This window comes from Notolabrus celidotus, chromosome 17 (genome assembly GCF_009762535.1).
Source record: "Notolabrus celidotus isolate fNotCel1 chromosome 17, fNotCel1.pri, whole genome shotgun sequence".
In the NCBI taxonomy this organism is placed as follows: domain Eukaryota; kingdom Metazoa; phylum Chordata; class Actinopteri; order Labriformes; family Labridae; genus Notolabrus; species Notolabrus celidotus.
Genome location: NC_048288.1, coordinates 6124486 through 6144272, shown reverse-complemented (window position 1 = coordinate 6144272; position 19787 = coordinate 6124486). Strand labels below are relative to the sequence as shown.

Sequence of the window (19787 nt, the reverse complement as noted above, 5' to 3'; positions counted from 1 at the left end):
ATATTGAGAACAATTATATCACGATAATTAGAGTTATCGAATTATCGCCCAGCCCTAGACTGCACGCATGTTTCCTGATTACTTTCACTAAAAGCAGCCTTGCATATCATCAAAAAATAAAACATTAGAGAAAACACTTGTACATCAATTTAACACACTGGAGGAAAACCAGCTGAAAGCTAATAAAGAACATTTGTAATGTGGCTGTAGGTCTTAGATGAATGAGTGTCAGGTGGGGGTAGGTGGGTGGGTGGGTGAGTGATTTCTGTGTATGCAGATTAAGACAAATGGTGCATCACTATTGTGTATGTTTTCATTATGACTGATCGTCTGTCACCTGTTAGTCCTCAGTTCTTAAACACCTGAACCAAACAGAGGAAGTTTATGTTTCGAGCTTGGATTGCTAATGACTGATGATGCCAATTTGTTCACCTTTGATTGAATGCATGAAGTCAAAGGAGTTTAGAGTTAGTGCACTGTTATAGCTTAGTATTTTGTGTGTTTTTTCATGTTCAAATTTAGCCAATGTGTAACTTTGTCATATCTAACAATAAAGGCAGCCATGTGTGTCGTCGTATCGACAGTCATTTTTAAATGCATCACAAGGTGTAAGATTAATCCTAACTGGAGGTAAAACTCTGGCGTACCTTACTTTGCCCCCTCAGGCTTAAGGTGAATGTAATCTATCAACAGACTACAGCTTAGATACAGAATAACAGCTCTGCTTCTTCAGCTGTCCTGGCCTCACATACAGGCGGCTTAATCCACACTAAACTGGCATCCTCCACATGAGGACATAAATCAAACGCTCATGTCAACTTAAAAAGCTGACACTCATATCAACCATCACTATGCCCAATGTGTCCTAAACTCCAGGATTCCTCAAATCAATCCAGGTCAGAATGAGTCTCTTTGTAAGTTCATCGTATTTTAAACAATGATTTCTAAAGGAAGTGGGGTTGTAAGTAACGCAATTTGAGCTTGAGCTAAACAGAGGCCAAACAATCTGAGCATAAGTGTCTGATGTACAACTCAAAAACAGCATTATCAAGTGGAAACTCCAGTGGAAACGTACCAATTCTCATGTATGGCATGAATTTGGATGGAAGTGTTTGATTTGTTTCTTTCACACCAAAGCAGAAAGCTCATTTCACAGGAGGGGAGTGTTGGAGGTTGTGTGGCTTTCAGGAAGCAGATCACTGGCATATATTCTGGGAATGCCCGGTGTTAAGACCCTTCTGGATAGAGTTCAATAGAATATTAAAAAGTATATTTAATATTAACCTGCCCCTACAGTTTACCCCACTGTTCTTCGGAGGTGTAGATTTCCAGGCAGGGCTTACTGATGAATACCTGTTTGACATTTTGAGTTGTATGAGGCGCTGGTTACTCCCTGAGCCTCCCACAATACAGGAGTAGATTAATATAGTGAATGATATTTATGTTATGGAAAGGGTTACTTTCTGTTTGTGACTTCAGAAGGATGTATTTATGAAACTCTGGACCAAATGGACTAACTATGTAAAACCCCTACAGACAGATTTAGTGGATATTACCACTCAAGGGCCGGGTGATGCTGCCTTGTCTTTGCAAATTGCATGTTTGTGGATTTTTTTGTGTGTGTGATCCATTTTCTGTCACTTATCTCTCCCTGAAATGGTTCTGGCCCGCTCTAATGTCTACATATCTTCTCCCCCAGGTTCTATTTAGTTCTCATATTCTTTAAAAACGGAGGACCGCAGAGGAAATGAAAATGTGAACTACCAAAATATCACTTCATGTTTACAGTATATGTAACATTACATTTTAGTGATGTTTCTCAACTTAACATTTTTTAGAGTTTACCTGATGATCTGATGAGAGTTAGCAGACCTTTATCCTGAGGGGACTCTGTTTGGAATCAGGATCCATGATCCCTCACCACAACCCAACCAGCCACAAAACACCAAGCCAGTATTGATGAGTAACTTACATCTGATCAGGAACCAGTCGTGAGTTTACTCTGGATGAGGAATTTGAGCTGTACAGTTTCATACTGATACCAAACCAGGCAGACGTAGCCGCTCTCTAGAGTACTTGAAATAAAACGTACTACTGCCATCCTGCAAACCATAAGCTACAAGGGGTGTACCGATTCTTTTTAACAACGATTCGATTCAATTCAGGATTTGTTGTTACCGATACGATTAAAGGACGACATTGGTTCATTTAGAACGATACGATCCGAAACAATTCAGTGACTTGAAAGCGATTCAGTAACTTTCAGCCAAGAGTTCAACCAGTGTGACTGTGAAATTAATCCCTTAATACTGGACAGTCCTAGATTCCTGTTGTTTCTCGTAAGAGAATCAGGTATAAATTAATTATGGATATAAACAAACAAGGCCTGAGGCTTCTGCAGAGCTGATGTTACCTTGATGAACGCTGCAAGAGGTGCCTGGACGGTTGGCGTTGTGTGAAATCCCATGGCGCCTTAGTAGGTGGTTGGATAGATTTGTGGTGTTGCCGTGGTTCTTTACTCGACCTTTACATATCCTACAAACAGCGAGCGACTTATTTAGAACATCTCCGTCTTTGCAAAGTGTTTCCACACGCTGGACCGCATTGGTGGCTTGACAACTTCTGGCTTGCCGGCTTCTCCTCTGCCATCCACCATGCTATGTTTTGTTGTCTGCTGACGTGTGGCGATGACGTCACAGACAGGCAGCCTGAATTGAGTAACGTTTAACGTCTTTATCAATGAAAGTGCAAAAAAACCCCATCCATATAAAGTCTGTCGTGTTTAAATCAAATGTGTTATTTCCTAGTATGAATACAATCGATTTATTACCTTTTTAAACGATGTTAGGTCGATATATGTCGGCCGGAAGTCCAACTTGCAGAGCACAGATCGATGTAGTCGGATCATAGGAATATAAATCCATACATCGATTTAGTGGATGAATCGTTACACCCCTATAAGCTACCCCTTGAATATGATCTCATAACCTTAAAAATATACTGATGGGAGTACATACTGCTCTACTTACTGCAAAGCTCTTTTGTTTACATTTAGGAAAGCTCAATCTAAATGATCAGATAAAACGCTCTGTGTAAGAGGCTGGCTTTACTGTAAGAACCACTTCATGATGAGTATGGGATGTGAAGGAAAGGCTTTATAAATGTAATAACGTTGCAAAAGGAAAATCCCCCTATATAAAAATGACGTCACTTCTCCATACATGTCAGACTTGGCAAAAGGTGTTACACTTGGAGTCTGGTCCCTGTGCTCTCTCTCTGAAACATGGGTACATATCAGAGAACCTAGTCAGCAAAGGAAAAGAAAGAGAGCAGAGAGCAAAGATAAGCTGTCTTGCATGGGAAGATCTGTTCTCTCATGACACAGGGCCCGGGGAGCTTATCCTACATGTGCACAACAGGAAGCCAAAGAAGAGCTCTGACAAACACACATTCATTTCCAGTGCATTTACTGACATCATGCAGCTTTACTATCATGCATATTGTGAGTGTAAAAACCTGGGTAAGGCAAACAGAAGTGCTGAGTCCAGCACATTTCTGTCTACATGCACACACATGCATTGACAGGACATAGCCCACCGCTGGCCAGCTGTCATCTCCTGTTTGTCAATCACACTGAATCACCACAAAGGCTGATGGTTGACAGCAAGCAAAGGCTTAATGTGTCACAAAAGGTCGAGGGAGATAACAGTGGCTCATCATTATGGACATTAGATGATGTGACTCACCGAATGGTTGACTCCCCACATGAGCACGCTGAGCAGAGGGTCGCTGGCACGGAAGAGCTTCACTTTCTGAGCCACGAAGTGCTTCTTCTTCGTCTTCGTTTTGCTCGCAATAGCTGCGGCAATACTGCTCGCCGAAGCCATCTTTAAGCAACCTGGCTGGTTATTGTAATCTTGTCAGTGTCTCCCTCTTTGAAGCTGGCACAGCGACCACCAGCTCACGACTCAGCAACACGGATACTATTCATCCAGGCAGCTCGCAAATCAAAGTGTCCCAATGCTTTTCTTCATCCACCGTCCCACACAGGTTAGCTTGGGACCACGACCAGGACTAATGAGAGAAAACGAGTCTTCTTAAAGGCTAATACTACTGCCTGACAGTCCTCCGCTTCCCTCAGCCCACATCATAAGTCCTCTCTTCCTTCCTTGATGAGTGGATCTCTCTCTCTCTCTTCCTCCCTTGATGTGTGGATCTCTCTCTCTCTCTCCGCAGCCCTGTGTGGATCTCTCTCTCTCTCTTTCTCTCTCTCTCTCTCTCTGCAGCCTGTGATGAGCTCTCACTGAGCTGTTAGCATAGCCGAGGAGCTTGCTAGCCTCCGATAAATTCAGTTAAATGAATAAATGTAGAAGAACAGGAGGAATGTGATGTCCCGTTGGAAACAACACACAACCCCTGTAATAGCCTTTAAAGAAATGATTAAATTGACTCGTTAATGGAAGCGAGGAGCTAGCGGGAGTCCCTCCGACCTTTGCTAGCCAAGCTAAGGCTCGTTAGCCGACAGCAGAAAGCAGATCTGTTAACATTAGCTTATAAGCTAACTACTCTCATTAGCAGGCAGCTCAGCCCTCCGACGTGTCTGAGCTCAGTCCGGACAGATGACAGGAGTGTCATGTTATGTCCTTGCCCCGTTTGAGTGAAAACGCCGAGGAGCAGTTTCATGGACGGGTGTTCTCCTCCGTCTGCAGCACCGAGGCTCATGTGCGCTGCTGTCTGTCACTGACAGCTCGGCGGAGGGAGGGGAGGGGAGGGGACAGGCTGCGCGCTGCAGTGCCCGCTGCGCTGATTCGCTGCATCTCCCTCCCTCCTCCGGGTCTGTGCCACTCTTCTGTGCTGTGCAATAGCTCACATCATCTATTTGTTTCGGAATTTTGATTTCGATATCACCATATTGAGTGTTTAACAAATCCAAATTACCTGGAACTAAGCTGCCATTTTTCAGGTGGGACAATAAAGGTGAGGGTGCCTGTTAGCAGGGGCGTGTCCAGACCTTTCTCACAGTGGCTTACAGTTATGCAGGGGTGGTATGTAGTATAAATGTATAGAATGTATACACTCCTTCTATCTCCTGTAATGATATTTGCGTTAACTAACACTATTAAATAGGTATGGTGGCCCTAAAGTGCAAATCACATAGGCAATTCAGAAAACACAACAGCAATTTAGAAAACACTACGACAAATAGGATAGACCAGTCCAACCAGCGACAAGTCATGTCCCCCGAGGGTACCTACTTCTTCTGCTTTGGTTATTGTAGTGTTTTCTGATTTGCCGTCGTGTTTTCCGAATTGCCGTCGTGTTTTCTGAATTGCAGTTGTGTTTTCTGAATTGCCGTTGTGATTTGCATTTCAGGGCCCCCGAAAATAGGTGTCATATTGCAGGATTTTTTTTAAACATGAAAAGGCAGCATAAGGCAGAAATAGAAACATTTCCATTATTTAATCAAAAGACTTAGAAAAATGCATTCATGCTTTTAATTCCTCCTGCCTTGACTACTGCAACTCAATATACACTTTTCTTAACCAAAAATCCATCCACTGACTTCAGACAGTGCAAAATGCAGCAGCTCGGCTTTTAACTTGAACAAAACAATTTTCCCACATTACCCCAAACTTAGCATCCCTACTTTGGCTACCTGTTGTCTTTAGGATCCATGTAAGATAATTTGAATCACATTTAAAGCACAACATGGACTCCCCCCTCTTTTCTGAGCGTGTATTCCCCAGTAAACCAGGACACACTCTGAGGTCATCTGGCAGTGCTCTGTTTGCTGTTCCACGGTCTAGACTAAAAACTAAAGGCGACAGGGCCTCGGCTGTCAGAGCCCCCGGACTGTGGAACAGCCTGCCAGAGGAAATCAAACTCGCAGTCAGTCCCTAATTTTATTTCACTACTCAAGACACACCTTTATAATAAAGCTTTTATTTGTGATTTTTTTTTTTTACATTTTACCTCTCTCCTTCAATTCTCTGTTTTTATTGCTTTTGTGAAGCACTTTGTTACTTGTATTAAAAAGTGCCATACAAATAAAAGTATTACATTATTATTATAACCAATTAGCGACGAATAAATCTAAGCTTTCTTTCTTTCTTTCTTTCTCTCTTCCTTTTTTTCTTTCTTTCTTCTTCCCATCAGCACAAGCATAAGCATCAGCTATTCTTCCTACAGAAGAGACATACAGTAGAGAAACAAATTTAACAGACATCATGTCATGTCATGTCGCTACAAATCATAGTCACAAGTCAAAATTCATGTCTTAACTGTCACTGTACCTAGAGATATAACAGAGATATATGATGTACATCCACACATGTGAATGTACACATACACATTTAATAAACACAAAACATCATCTGAATGACCACTTATGTTACCAGCCATCATGTGTTTGACACATTAAATACAAGGAAAGGTTAAAAAAAAAACCCAATTATAATTATTTCACACTTATCAAAGAAACAAATCCGCCTTCATCCAAGTCCCCTCATTTTATAATTATCTGTTTTCTTGTTCAATAACTTAGGTGGAACTAGCATTCAAGAATCTTGATTGTTTAACGATTAAAAAAGCTGTTTGTGCAGAGTAAAACTCTAAAGTATTTAAAAATATCAAGCAAACTCCTGCACACTGAAAGAAAGAAATGTCTTGAGAACATTTTTAAAGGACCAATTCCTCTCCAAGTTATCTTTCTCAGGAGGTAGAGGTGTGAAGTATTTTTCTACAATTTAAATAAATAAGAAAATGCAAATGCAAAGCAAGCTAGCCCCAGCCAAATACAACACAATCCAAATAATTAATTTTGACACAGGTCCCATATGTGACCAACTAAATAGCCAATCATTGTTTTGTTTTTTTGGCAGGCACCAGGACTTGCCTGTCAGATTTCAAAGGGGGGCTATGCCTCCCCCAGGCCACCCCTTAGGACCCTACTGCACATTTGCATCATATGTAATAAGGCATTGGCAGAAAAAAATGTACATCATCCCATCCATCCCCCATCCATGGCTTGCTTTAGTTGAGATTAATCTGGGGCTCATTTCAGGCAGCAGAGCAAGATGTCCCGCACTGCCAGAGGTAATGTCTTTAGAGGTCATTTGGTTTTTCTGGTGCATACTGTGCTGTTTCCACCAGCACATTGCTGTGTCAGTACCTCTCTGAGCAGGAGACATCAGAGTGCTGATGCTGTGTAGAGCTCATTTATTTTATGACTCACACATCACAGCAGAGACACATTTATCTTAATCCCATGACCTGCACAGGACAGACCCCTACCCTGTAACACACAGCCCACTAATCCACTCACAGGATTGCCTACAAATTATAAAATGGAATCAAATTTCATCTTTAATCTTATATGTGGAGCTATGTAAAGAAAAAATCCTATAAATGGGGAATAAAATAATAAAAAAATAAAAATAAATCCTTTAATAAGAATAAAGGAAGATGACACAAGTCTGCTTTTACATGAATCAAGGTTACACATGTGTCTAATGTGTCTTTACTGACTTTTTCTCTCCCTTTGCATTTAATTGTAGATTACATTGTACATATTTTCATGTTCATGTTCATGTTCAGATTGCTTTATTGTCATGGACACTTTAGTTATTGCCAAAGCAGAGTAAAACAACAGTATATTTTTCTATATATTATTAGTCAATATAACACAGTTGATCCACATATAATTATTCAATATAACACAGTTGATCTACACTGTCAGTCAAAAGTTTGGACTCACCTTCTCATTCAATGGTTTTTAGTTATTTTAATTATTTTCAACATTGTAGATTAATACCGAAGACATCAAAACTATGAAATAATCTGGTTTAGCCATATTATGGATTACAACAGTAGTCAAATAGGGCTATCCATTGTGTACTAACCCTACCTCTGAACAACACAACTAATGGTCTCAAACACATTAAGAAGGCAAGTCATTCTACAAATGAACCCTTGACAATTAGAAACCATTCCAGGAGACCACTTCATGAAGCAGACTGAGAGAATACTAAGAGTGTGCAAAGCTGTCATGAAGGAAAAAGGGGGCTACTTTACAGAATCTAAAATATGAAACATATTCTGCTTTGTTTAACACTGTTTTGTTAATTAAATAATTCCATATATGTTCTTTCATAGTTTTGATGTCTTTGGTATTAATCTGCAGTGTTTAAAATAATTAAAATACATACAAATTATTGAATGAGAAGGTGTTTCCAAACTTTTGACTGGTAGTGTATATGCACAGTTAATTACTACATCACAGTTAAGTAGTACACAGTTTATCTACATACACTATAATATAGGTAAATAAAACAGTCTGACATAGTTGATCAGTCTTAGACAGTTGGTCAGTGTGCATCCCTCAGGATGTGGCAGGAGGAGACATACTGAGCTGCTTAAGGGGCTGTTGGTCCTTCACCCTGGAGGACTCACAGCTTCTCCTCAGGAGGTAAAGTCCAGTCATATAATAATAATAATAATAATAATAATAATAATAATAATAATAATAATGATAATCCATATAAGGTTGTGTGCATGCAGCGAATACAAACAATACAGTGAATAAAATGCATGGCAGTCTTGTTGATGCAATGAACATATGTCCAGTTCACATTTAAACCAGTGCTGTATCTAAGACTAAAATGTCCTGCAGAGACATCATCTAAAGCAAGGGTGTCAAACTCATTTCAGTTCAGGGGCCACGTACAGCCCAACAACCTATAACAAATAACAACCGCATTTTTCCCTTTGTTTTACTGCAAAAAAAGTACCAGTACATTCTCAAAATGTTCACATTTAATGAACTATTTTACCATTACCATGATGAGTCTCATATATTTGGGCCAAGTATTATATTGTTTAAGCACTGAAACACCAAACACACAGGTTACCAATTCACCTGACACAGTGTCATGTTTACAGCAAAATACATTATAATAATCAAGAAGGTAAAATTCACTATTTTGGATCCCCCATTTTCCGCACTTTGACCAAAAGAAGCATCTTTCAGGTGCACTCGGTCAGCACTATGATTCTATGTTACCCCAAGAGGACAGATTTTAAATAGTAGTTACTTTTATTGAAAAATTGCAGTTAATGTCTTCTCTGTAATTTTTTCACTTTGCTAAGTCATCTCGCGGGCCAGAGAGGAACCTCTGGCGGGCCGGTTTTGGCCCGCGGGCCTCATGTTTGATTCTGAAGGAAACAATGTCCACTTCTCTGTTCAGCCTAACTAGACACCGGCTGCCTAGCAACGCAGTGTCAACCTCCTTACCCCAAACACACAGCCTCCTCTGGTTAGCTGTCATGCTCACTTTTAAGCTTTGACTTGTCCTCTAGTTTGGAATAAAAGGTAAGCCATGGTAGATACTTTAGAGAGAAATGTTAGCGTTGTATGCGAGCAAAAATGGACACCGAATAGCATTGTTGTTCAGCTAGCACAGGTGTTATCATAACAAACAGCCTCGGATGGATCTGTGGTGTGTAAATGCTGTTTAGACATATATGATGTTAAAGAGTGGTTTCTTTTCAAGGTGACAGGATGGGAAAGAAAGGGAAGAAGGAAAGTGACAGCCCACGCAAAGAGACGGTGAGATATAAATGTGTTATAGGAGTCTCCTCATCTTTACCCTGAAAGCCAGGGGCGTCGTAATGGAGGAAAAGTGGGACTGACTACCTAGGGCCCAAGTAGGGAGGGGGGCCCTTAATGGGCCTGAAATAAAATGTGTCTTCTACTACGCTTTTCTTTTGTTTTGTTATAACTGCAATAAGATAACTAAAATTGTCTGAATAAATAAACAAACATTCAGAACTCCTTCCTAGAATGTCTTTCTGGCTCTGTGAGATGCGTGTCTCATGCCTAACGTGGAGAATTGTCATATTTTCACAGCATCAAGTGTGGCTGAATCTGACTGAAAGTAAACTGTAGGAGTTTTATTTGACTTGATGAGGTTAGATTATACCAAATAATGCCCCCTTGTTGTTATTCAACAAGTCACTTGGCCTCACATAATCTTGTTTAAAGAGGTGGACAGTCTGAAGGTCAATATTGTGCAGTTACATTTGGAGAAATTGTCAAAAAAAAATTAGATTGATGTGTAGCTTAGATTTGAGTGAGTTAACCAGGATAGTTTAAAGGGTCACTAAACCCCCGGGTTCCAAGGAATTACATCTACCCAGGAATTTCAAAAAAAGGCATTGGACCGTCAGTGTATACATTTGGGCAGGGCTGGAGTTTGTGAAATGTGGGGAGGTAGGTTATATAGGGTACGATGACAGACACAAGTACCAAATATGTCACTGTGAACTCAGCCAGCCATTAGAAAAACTCCATTGCAGTGGTCAGGTCTGGACCTGCAGATGGCAGTCTCTACACACATTTTCAGCACAATTTTAGGAATTTTAATACTTTATGCTCAACTACTGGGATCAAGACCCACATTGATTAACAGAACTACTAAATCCCTATATAAATATGTTCTCAGCTAAAAAAAAAGTGATTTGGGATTAAGTTACGCCTTAAGTATATTTTTGTATAATGCAAATAAACCAGTATTATAGCAGCAATGTTATATTTTGTAGCTTGGCTGTGGTGATGAGGACCACTGAGATATCTTTTCAGGGGGCCAGTATTCCTGGCAACGCCCCTGCTGAAAGCTAACACGTTCCTGAGTGGGTTAACAGGCTCCCACAGCCACCATACAAACTGTTCTTCCATCTTACATAAAGAAACCCAGGAATAAACCATTTACAGTACTTCTGCCTCCTCTCACACTCACAGTTTGAACCTGTGCTTGTTGAGGGAAAGACCCCAGAAACAATAGTGCTGCTGCTGAGCTCCACAGAGGAGGACATCCTCATCAAAGCCTGTGAAGCCATCCACACTTTTGCAGATAAAGGTACTGTATGTAGGCTCCCAGCTGCAATCATAACAAAGATTATTTGTTATGAACCATTGGAAAGCACAAAGCATTATTTCTGCATGTGCTGTAACATCATTTAATGTTTCTAAAAGGTCATTCTAATCTTTGTATTTCAAAAGAACATGTTAATTATCATCTCCACTTCAGCTCCCTACTTCTGACGTTTTCTTTTCTGATCCATTTCATCGTAAGCTTTGTATTGTTGCCTGACTGATGCAGTATTAATGCCCACAGGCTCCCAAATCTGAGTGCCATTGTGTTTTATTTTCATGTCACTGTCTCCCCCTGTTGTTAGGAGATGAGAACAAGGTCTCTCTGCTGGGACTCGGGGCATTGGAGCCTCTGTGCCAGCTCATCACTCACAACAACAAGCTAGTCAGATGCAACGCCTTCATGGCTTTGGGCGTTATGGCCATTCACAGTGAGTCACTTACAAAATCAATGCACATCGGCATTCTCGCTCAGTTAGAGAGCTGCTGATTGGTAGCAGAATTCAATGTTTGTCAACTCACAGACTGTGCAGCGGCTGCTTTTTTGTTCATTTTTGTTTCCATTGAAGGTGATGTGAAGAATGCTCTGAAAAAAATGGATGCCATTCCTTCAATCATTGACAATCTGTCACTTGAAGGTAGGTAACTTGGACAGAAAGTAGATGTTTACTGTGCGATAGCTGCAAGAAAACAAACAAGCAATGCATTTTCTTTCCTTTTTAAGAAAATATAGTTGTCCACGAGTTTGCAACACTGTGCCTGGCTGCTCTGTCTGTGGACTTTGTCTGTAAGGTTCAAATCTCTGACCACAAGGGCCTGCCACCTTTGATCCAGCTCCTGTCCAGCCCAGATCCTGATGTCAAGAAGAACTCTCTAGAGATCATTTTCAACCTGGTTCAGGTGACTTAGGATAGGATAGGCACTTTATTGTCATTGCAAAGAGATACAATTTCTCATATATTTTATTGAACTTTGTTTATGAAGGACTACCAGAGTTGCGTGGCAGTACATGAGCTGGGCGGGATCCCTCCACTCCTGGAGCTGTTGAAGTCAGACTTCCCTGTCATTCAGCATCTGGTTTTAAGGATTCTGCAAAATGTCACAATCAATGAAGATTCACGCAGCACCTTCAGGGAAGAGCAAGGATTTGAGAAGCTGATGGACATCCTCAGTAACATGGTGTGTGCGTTTATAATGGTTGTGTGTATCTTTTGCTTTTGCTCCTTCAGATGGAGATAGTTCCCTTTGAATTACTTTTGTTCTCGACTCCTTTTATTCCACTCAAAAACTGTGTCCTCTACATCTTTACACCCTCTCTATCTTTTTATATCCTGCAGGAATTCAGTGACCTACATGCTGAGGCCCTACAGGTAGCTGCTAACTGTGTGAGTGACAGTGAGAGTTTACATCTGATCCAAGAGGGTGGAGGACTGAGGAGGCTGATGGAGTTTGTTGTCACCCCAAACACGCCTGAAATCCAGTCCAGTGCTGTAAAATGCATCTCCAGGGTTGCTCAGAGCTGTGAGGATAATGATTTTATCCTTATTTTTCAAAGATACATTTCTAATTACCTCATACTTCAGCTGTGTGTGTGTTTGATCTGTTTCTGAATGACTTCAGCTGAGAATCGCAAACTGCTCCATGAGCAGAACATGGAGAAAGTTCTGGTGGAGCTTCTGTCTGTGCCGGATGTCAGCGTGCAGACATCTACATGCCAAGCTGTGTCTGCCATGAGCGTCCATCCTCCTAGCAAAGACAGCTTCAGAGACATGGGTACTGCTCATTAACACAACCATCATGCACATCAACAACACGTTCACACAGTGTTGTTAGTGATTTGTGTTTCTGTGTTTCAGGTGTTATCCCTGCAGTTGTTCAGCTGCTGAATGATGAGAGTTTGATTCTAAGAGAGGCAGCTACACAAGCCCTCTCTGTCCTGACAGATAGCAACAAGCTTAATGCACAGTGAGTGGCACACAACCTGAGTGTTTTGTTTTCGTTGATAAAATAAATCAATTCAGGATATTTTGAGTGTAAATAACCAGAGGTCTTGATGAAATATATATTGGGTGTAGTCTCTATTTACAGATCATGCATTAAAACATAGAGTTTGGAGGTAGGGTCCAGTTTTTAGTAGAAAAAATGAACTGGTTCCTGTTTTTAGTACTTTAGTCCCAGCAGTGCGGACCAATTCGATATCAGTCGGCTTTGTAGAATGCAGAAAAATCCTTCCGTGTGGGACATAAAAGCTGGCGGAGCACAATTTGCTTTAACGACATCCCAGCTCCCATCAGCAGTAAAATGACAATGATTTATTTATCTCTATAAACTGTTATACATGCAAGTGTAGCTAACCCTTTCTGGATGAATATTCAGAGCATACATTTGAGCGTAAAAGGTCTTTGATGCTCATCAGTGTTTCCTTGAATGCTTCAGAAATGATCAATTCGACCTCTGGTCAACAGAAAAGCTTTTTAGAAGTTGTTTCCTTCTCTCTAAGGGACGGCCTTGACAAAGCTTGCATTTTAACCATCTTTAAATCTACATCATGATGACTTTTTTCTCTGCAAAGTTCTGATCTATTCATTGCAAGACTTTGGGCTTCTATTGTGTGTTTGTACTGCTATAGTAAGCCAGAGAGAAGTCTCTGTTTAGCTTACTGTTTTTTACAGCGAAGCTGTGACTCACCAGGAACAGATGAGTAGAGGGAGGTGAAGTTTAGGGATGACAATAAGAAAACAATATTTTTTAAAGTGAAGATTTGGATTTCATTTTGCTTTTGATCCGGACACATGAACACCTCTCAGGCTACCCCATGACTCAATCCAGCACAAGGTCTTGCCTGGTGGTTATTTAACATCTAGCTCCCTAGAATATGTCAGAGGTTGGCCATCATTCCCACAGGCGTGTATTGTCATCTGATGACATCCAGTGTGTACTAAATCTGATTTACGTGCGACATGCGTATAATAAGCAATAAGGTTTCCATCTGTGAACAAAACCTTGCACTGAGGTGGTGTATATTATTCAGCATGTTCCCCTCTGCTCCATTATTTCAAAGATGATTTTGTGCTTCATCCGTCTTCACGTGGTTCTCTCACTGAAAGTCTTTTTTATTTGTCTCTCCCTCTTATCACCGTTTCATCTCTCACCTTTTTATTCCCCTGAGAAATCTTTATTGTCCCCACTCTCCCTCTATTACCGTCTACATATCTCAGTATTACTGTCTCCCTCAGTCCTTGGGACACTGCCTATGTTGTGAAACTGTATTAATAATTATCGTTTAATGTTGGCAGTTAATCTCCCATCTGTTTCCGTGCTCTCCTCCAGTGCTGTGTACGAGGCAGGAGGCCATGAGCTCCTTGTCCAGCAGCTCTGTGGAAGCTGTCCGAGGACTGTGGCCAATTCTGCGGCCTCACTTGGCAACATGGCAGAACAGGAGGTCATCCGCTGCAGCATCTTGTCACATGACGCCGTACAGGCTCTGGTGGAGTCATTGAAGTCCACAAATACACAGGTCCTGGTTAGCACCACACATTGCTTAGCAGAGCTTACCTGTGACACAGAAGCTAGAGTTCAGGTTAGTAACTGTTCAGAGGGCTTCCTTATTCTCAGATGCATGAATTCAAATCAAGGAAAAGGTTGATTGAAAACCATATTTTCAAAAAACATTTCTAACATTCACTGACTAATACAATCTCCACCTTGCTTAAATAGCTACAAACAGCTGGAGGTCTTCAACCACTGGTCAATCTGCTGCACTCCCATCACAAGGATGTGTTGCACAATGCATGCATGGTCATCAATGTCTGTGCCGGTGATCGGGCCACATCTGTGGAGATGTGCAAATTTGGGTAAGACACTAAATTTAGAGACAAGAAGAAGTCAGGGCATCACCCATAAATCATGAAATATTAAACTGGAGCAGCGATGTCCAGTGATGTAGAATAAAAGCAAAGTGTGGTGTGTTGTTACCATCTCAGAGTAATCTCCTAAAGAGCCAGTAGATGGCAGTGTAGGACAGAGGTTAGCCTTATAAAGCACTGGTTAGTCCTCTGCACATATGTGAGTCTGTTATTCTATTCATCCATACCTGATCATGTGTGTTTTTGTCTTCTTTGTCTGTTCTTTTGTCTGTTAGAGCTCTGGAGATGCTTCAGGAGATCAACCAATCAGTGCATCTAAGGAGCAGCTACAGCGAGTTGACCATGATCAGCCTTCTTGACTCCAACCTGTCTGTTAAGTACAGCCTGACAGGGTTTTTGACATCCACTGACAATATTAGTGATGGCTTCTATGACGCTGGGAAGGTATGTACATTAAAACTGAAATAGTCAAATCTACAGACGTGCACATGATTCATTATTTGGAGCTTGAACTGATCGTTTCACACACATAACACAACACATTTTCTGCATTTCACAGCAGAAGATATCTTGAATTTGACACCTTTTGTTTCTCCATCTTTCTCTCAGGGGTGTGCAGGTCAGAGGATTCTGACTTTAGAGGAGCTGTCCAAGCAGCCTGTAAACCAGCATCGCCCAGTTATTGTTATCAACACAGCAACAACAGCAGAGTATGTTTCATTCACTTTTTGCCCACTCTTATTTTATAAAATACCTAAAAAATTGTAGGGAAAATCTGATTGGTCCTGACTCACCAGACTGTGCCTCTTCCCCCGTACACTACAAGTCAAAAGAGAAATAACAAAGTAAATAGAGCTGGAGTGTTGGCTGAGATTTGGCAGATTTCCTTCACTACCAGCCAGTGAGTATTGTGCCCGTTACTATCACCCTCCCCTCGTCTACTCCAATCCAGTTCTCCACTCCCTCTTTCTCCCCAGTTGCCTTCAGTGTGCCCGGTTAGCGTGGCCTCACAGGGTAAACGATCCTATTTTTTTAAGATGGCAGCACTTAGAGTAAAAGAGCCTTTGTTCTCACACTGATGGAGTCGCACACAGAGTTCCTAATGTGGTAGAAATCTGATACATGCAAACCCATAGAGATCTTCCTAATTCTGCCTGACAATGTAAACATGCATGTTGACTAAGACACAAAAAACTGAAATGTCAACCAGAGAGAGCAATGCCCCCTCAGGGTACCTCACATCCAGCCTATCCCCTCTATGCCCCCCTCCACCCCTCCTTGATGCACACTCACAACATCTTAGGCATTTTTAGTAGTGTTATGTCATCATCAGAGGTGAGGTGTGACCTGAGGTTAACTTTAATGCACAAAGCAAAAGGCCTTCTATTAGATCTGGATAAAGTATTTTGTCATGTTACTCCTGAGTAATCATGTCACTTGTTTGATTTAAGCTTCAAGTACTGTAGTCTTTGAGGCATCAGAATGTGGTCTAAAATTAATACCTAATGGTGAAGCCATTTTAAACTTTATGGACTCATAAAGCTAATTCATGAAAAGAAAAAAATCAAAGGATGAGGCTTGGTGGCAGTTACTGACCGGGGGAGGATCCAGACATTTTGACTGGGGGTGGCCCAAACAGGGCTTTTATGCAGGAGCAGGGGCAGGAGCAGGGGCAGGAGCAGGGGCAGGAGCAGGGGCAGGAGCAGGGGCAGGAGCAGGGGCAGGGGCAGGGGCAGGGGCAGGGGCAGGGGCAGGGGCAGGGGCAGGGGCAGGGGCAGGGGCAGGGGCAGGGGCAGGGGCAGGAGCAGGGGCAGGAGCAGGGGCAGCATATTGGGGACAATAATTAGTCCGTTCTAAGGGGCTGTTTACATGAAAATGTATTCATCAAAAACGATAAACTATTGTTATGTTTTAGCCGTTCTTTTACAAAGAAACAGCATTATGGGCAGCTGAAACCTCAAACTTTTGAAAGTGGGCTCCAGAGTGTAATCTGTAGAAATCCTCACCTCATCTGTTGCTAAAAAAAACTGGCAATACACGGATCTCCTGAAAATGGTTAAGGTGATTACTCTACTACATTAGTTCAGTCAGACAACTCACGTTTAAATTGTTTATTGTAGCAGCAAATACATATTCATGTTTGGCGCCCAGGCTCCGGCCTCATCACTCCCTGCAGATAAGTTTACATGCAGACTTTGAGGAGTGATTAGCAAAACATACTAAACACCCCCGGAGCCTGCAGGTGGAAGCTGGGGAGGCGGCGGGGAAGAAGAAAATATCATCAATGGCATGCAGCAGCAGAGTCGTTGACAGGCAGAGGGAGAGATGGGAGATTTTTTCCCAGTTTAAATAGACCGCCAATTTGAGAGGCAGAGGGCAGGATTGGATGATGGATAAGAGAGTGGGACATGTGACGTGTATGGCATTGCAACTCGAGTTGTCTGCCTGAACTAGCTTGCAGGCGTCGCTCCATTAGGTAGTATGTAGCAGGCCGATTCGAAAACAGCCTTTGTGTTTCCTCCCTTCTGTGTCAGTTCATTGTTTGATCAAACCTAAATGTCAAACCCGTGTGTTCCCAGTGTTATTGTGTTGTTGTGTTTCCTGAATTTTGGCCAAATCAGTATGTACTGCTAGTATAGTAGGCGGTTTCTAAAACAGCCAGAGACTAAAAACATACAGGAGTAATCACACAGGTTTGATAAATGAGACACAGGTGAAAACACTCATAACATATTTAGAATGGAGGGAAAACTCAGGAAGTAAAACTAAACCAGAAACACAGGGAGAAATAAAAAACTACAAAATAAAAACCGGAAACATGATAGACAAGAAACAGAAGGAATACAACACAAGACAAGGTACCAAAAGACATAAGGAAGACTTAGGGAACTTACAAAATAGCCTGGAAATCTAAGAAAGAGGACAACAAGGAAAATACAAAAAAAAGCAACTTGTGACACACATTTTATGTTTTTGTTGTGGCCAAAAAATTCCTGGCATCCCCCCTGTGCTGCAGGGGTGGCACAAAGTGAATACCATTTATTTACTCTTTCCATCTCCACTAATCAAATCTACCTTGACTTTCAACATTACAGTAATTTATAGATGTTAATCTTCTGTGTATAATGTTTTTACTTTGAATAAGTAACAACAGGGTGTCATTATTTAAGTCTATTTAGCTCATAAATTCCTTTTAATCCTCATGGCACACATACCTGTTCGAATATACTGACTCATGTTTATTTTTAAATGTATTTGTTTCTTCAGGAAGAAAACAGAGGATGACAGACAGAAAGAAGACACCCAGCCTGAGCCTCCAACAGAGGAACCACAGAAGATGATGGATGATGTTTCATTACAGCTCCTGGCTAAAAAGGCCAAAGAATCCATCCTACCACTGAGCGATGAACGGGAGCAGTTTGCTGCCTTGGCCAGGTGACAGGTTTATGTAGTTGGTATAAAACCTGCATGCAGAAGTATCACTACAACAAGGAAGGGAATCATCTGAGTGACAGAATCTGTTCTCAAATCTGTAAAATCACAGTAAAGACTGAAACTACAATGCTACTGTTGTGCTACTTCGCTACCTTTTTTTTTTTACTCTGTTGTCAGGTTGGTCAGTTCAGCCATGGGGGGAGAAGTGGAGATGGAGAAGTTGGATGAATTCCCATGGGTGCTGCACATCAGCAAGCTCAAGCTTAAGCTCCAGTCTAATGTTGTTCCCCTTGGTTTTATCAGAAGGGGAATCTACTGCCATAGGGCCCTCCTCTTTAAGGTAGCACACAGTATCATCAGTCTTCTTTCTCCCTTCTTTTGCAAACTTTCCTCTCACTGTCATCTCTGTAACTTCTCAGTGTCTGGCGGATTGCATTGGGCTGAGCTGCACGCTTGTCCGGGGCGAGTACAACCGGGCTTGGAACGAGGTCCTCCTCTTTGATGGGAATCCATGCAGGAACGGGCGCTCGTCACAGCCAAGCCGCTACATAGTAGACCTCATGCACCAGCCTGGGGGCCTGCTGAAGGCCAACGGCCCTACTGCTGAGCAATACCAGACTATATAGACCACAACTGTATGATCAGGCATTTTAATGAACTGCTTCATAGATCATGCTTCATGGTTTGTATTTTATTCATTTATTTTTTTTAATAAATATTTTTATTGAGAAATATGGCAAATTTACAATGACAGATCAACACCGGAAGTCACAAAAACAAAGACATGTATAGCGAGTGACTATTAAAACGGAATACTGTGCATCCCAAGTATTGAAGTACAAAAATAAAAATACAACAAGCAATAATTTCCTTTTTAAATTTTTCAGTGAGCATAGAGAAAAAAACAAAACAAAACATGACATATCTCCCAAAAATATCTATGTATAGTAATAATGTTAATAACAGTTATACTAGTAATATATTAATAAAACTAAATATAATAAAATACGTTTAATAATCAAAAATAAATACAAATTTGTAAAAAATAAAACAAAAGAAAAGTAAGAAGGAGACAAACAGACATGGGAGTACCTTTAAGGAGGCAAAAACTTCAGAGTTCTGAAGAAGGATAGAAAGGATTGCCACCTATCATAAAACTTTCCAGATTTGCCTCTTAGTGAGTAGCTTATCTTCTCAAGTTTTAGAAAAAGACATGACATCCTTGAGCCACTGAGTGCTTGAAAGAGCTTTGGTGGACTTCCAGTGAAAAAGAAGACAGCATCTCGCCAAGAAAGAAATTAATACAATAACATCTAACTGCTTCGAGGTGAATCAATGGTAGTCTTCAGGACTTCCAAATATGGCGATATGGGGAGAAACAATTATATTTACTGAGAGTATTTTGGATATGGTGGTAAAGTAGCTCTGCCAAAAGCTAGATAATAATGAGCAAGAGTAAAACATACGAGTTAGGTTACAAGAAGAAGTGACTTTATCACAGCTGTCAGTAGTTGAAGGATAAATTTGTGAGAAACGGGCTTAGGAGAAATGAATCC

At 41.2% G+C, this 19787-nt stretch overlaps 2 protein-coding genes across 4 annotated transcripts in view; one reads left to right on the top strand and one right to left on the bottom strand.

Annotated features, from left to right (window-relative positions):
* Nucleotides 1-4770, bottom strand: part of pip4k2aa (phosphatidylinositol-5-phosphate 4-kinase, type II, alpha a) — a 45113-nt gene extending 40343 nt beyond the window's left edge. Inside the window, exon 1 of the mRNA XM_034706204.1 lies at nucleotides 3747-4770. Coding sequence (XP_034562095.1) covers nucleotides 3747-3887 — 141 coding nt within the window. The 5' untranslated portion in view covers nucleotides 3888-4770. The remainder of the gene's footprint in view (nucleotides 1-3746) is intronic.
* A 4466-nt stretch (nucleotides 4771-9236) lies between these two features.
* On the top strand, nucleotides 9237-18906 carry armc3 (armadillo repeat containing 3). Of its 3 annotated transcripts, XM_034707071.1 has the most exons (17): nucleotides 9237-9370; nucleotides 9552-9607; nucleotides 10799-10916; nucleotides 11236-11361; nucleotides 11500-11568; nucleotides 11655-11830; nucleotides 11915-12109; nucleotides 12268-12451; nucleotides 12551-12703; nucleotides 12787-12895; nucleotides 14261-14510; nucleotides 14648-14784; nucleotides 15072-15240; nucleotides 15406-15506; nucleotides 18064-18231; nucleotides 18409-18571; nucleotides 18651-18906. In XM_034707071.1, exons 2-17 carry the CDS (start codon nucleotides 9560-9562, stop codon nucleotides 18855-18857), a joined length of 2373 nt encoding a protein of 790 aa, XP_034562962.1. In that variant the 5' UTR covers nucleotides 9237-9370; nucleotides 9552-9559; the 3' UTR covers nucleotides 18858-18906. The 3 variants fall into 3 exon arrangements, 2 of the variants coding, with proteins under 2 accessions (XP_034562962.1, XP_034562963.1); XR_004634622.1 differs by lacking the exon at nucleotides 18651-18906 and having other exon boundaries at nucleotides 18068-18231; nucleotides 18409-18523; XM_034707072.1 differs by lacking the exons at nucleotides 9237-9370; nucleotides 9552-9607; nucleotides 10799-10916 and having other exon boundaries at nucleotides 11247-11361; nucleotides 11744-11830.
* Nucleotides 18907-19787: the final 881 nt, after the last annotated feature.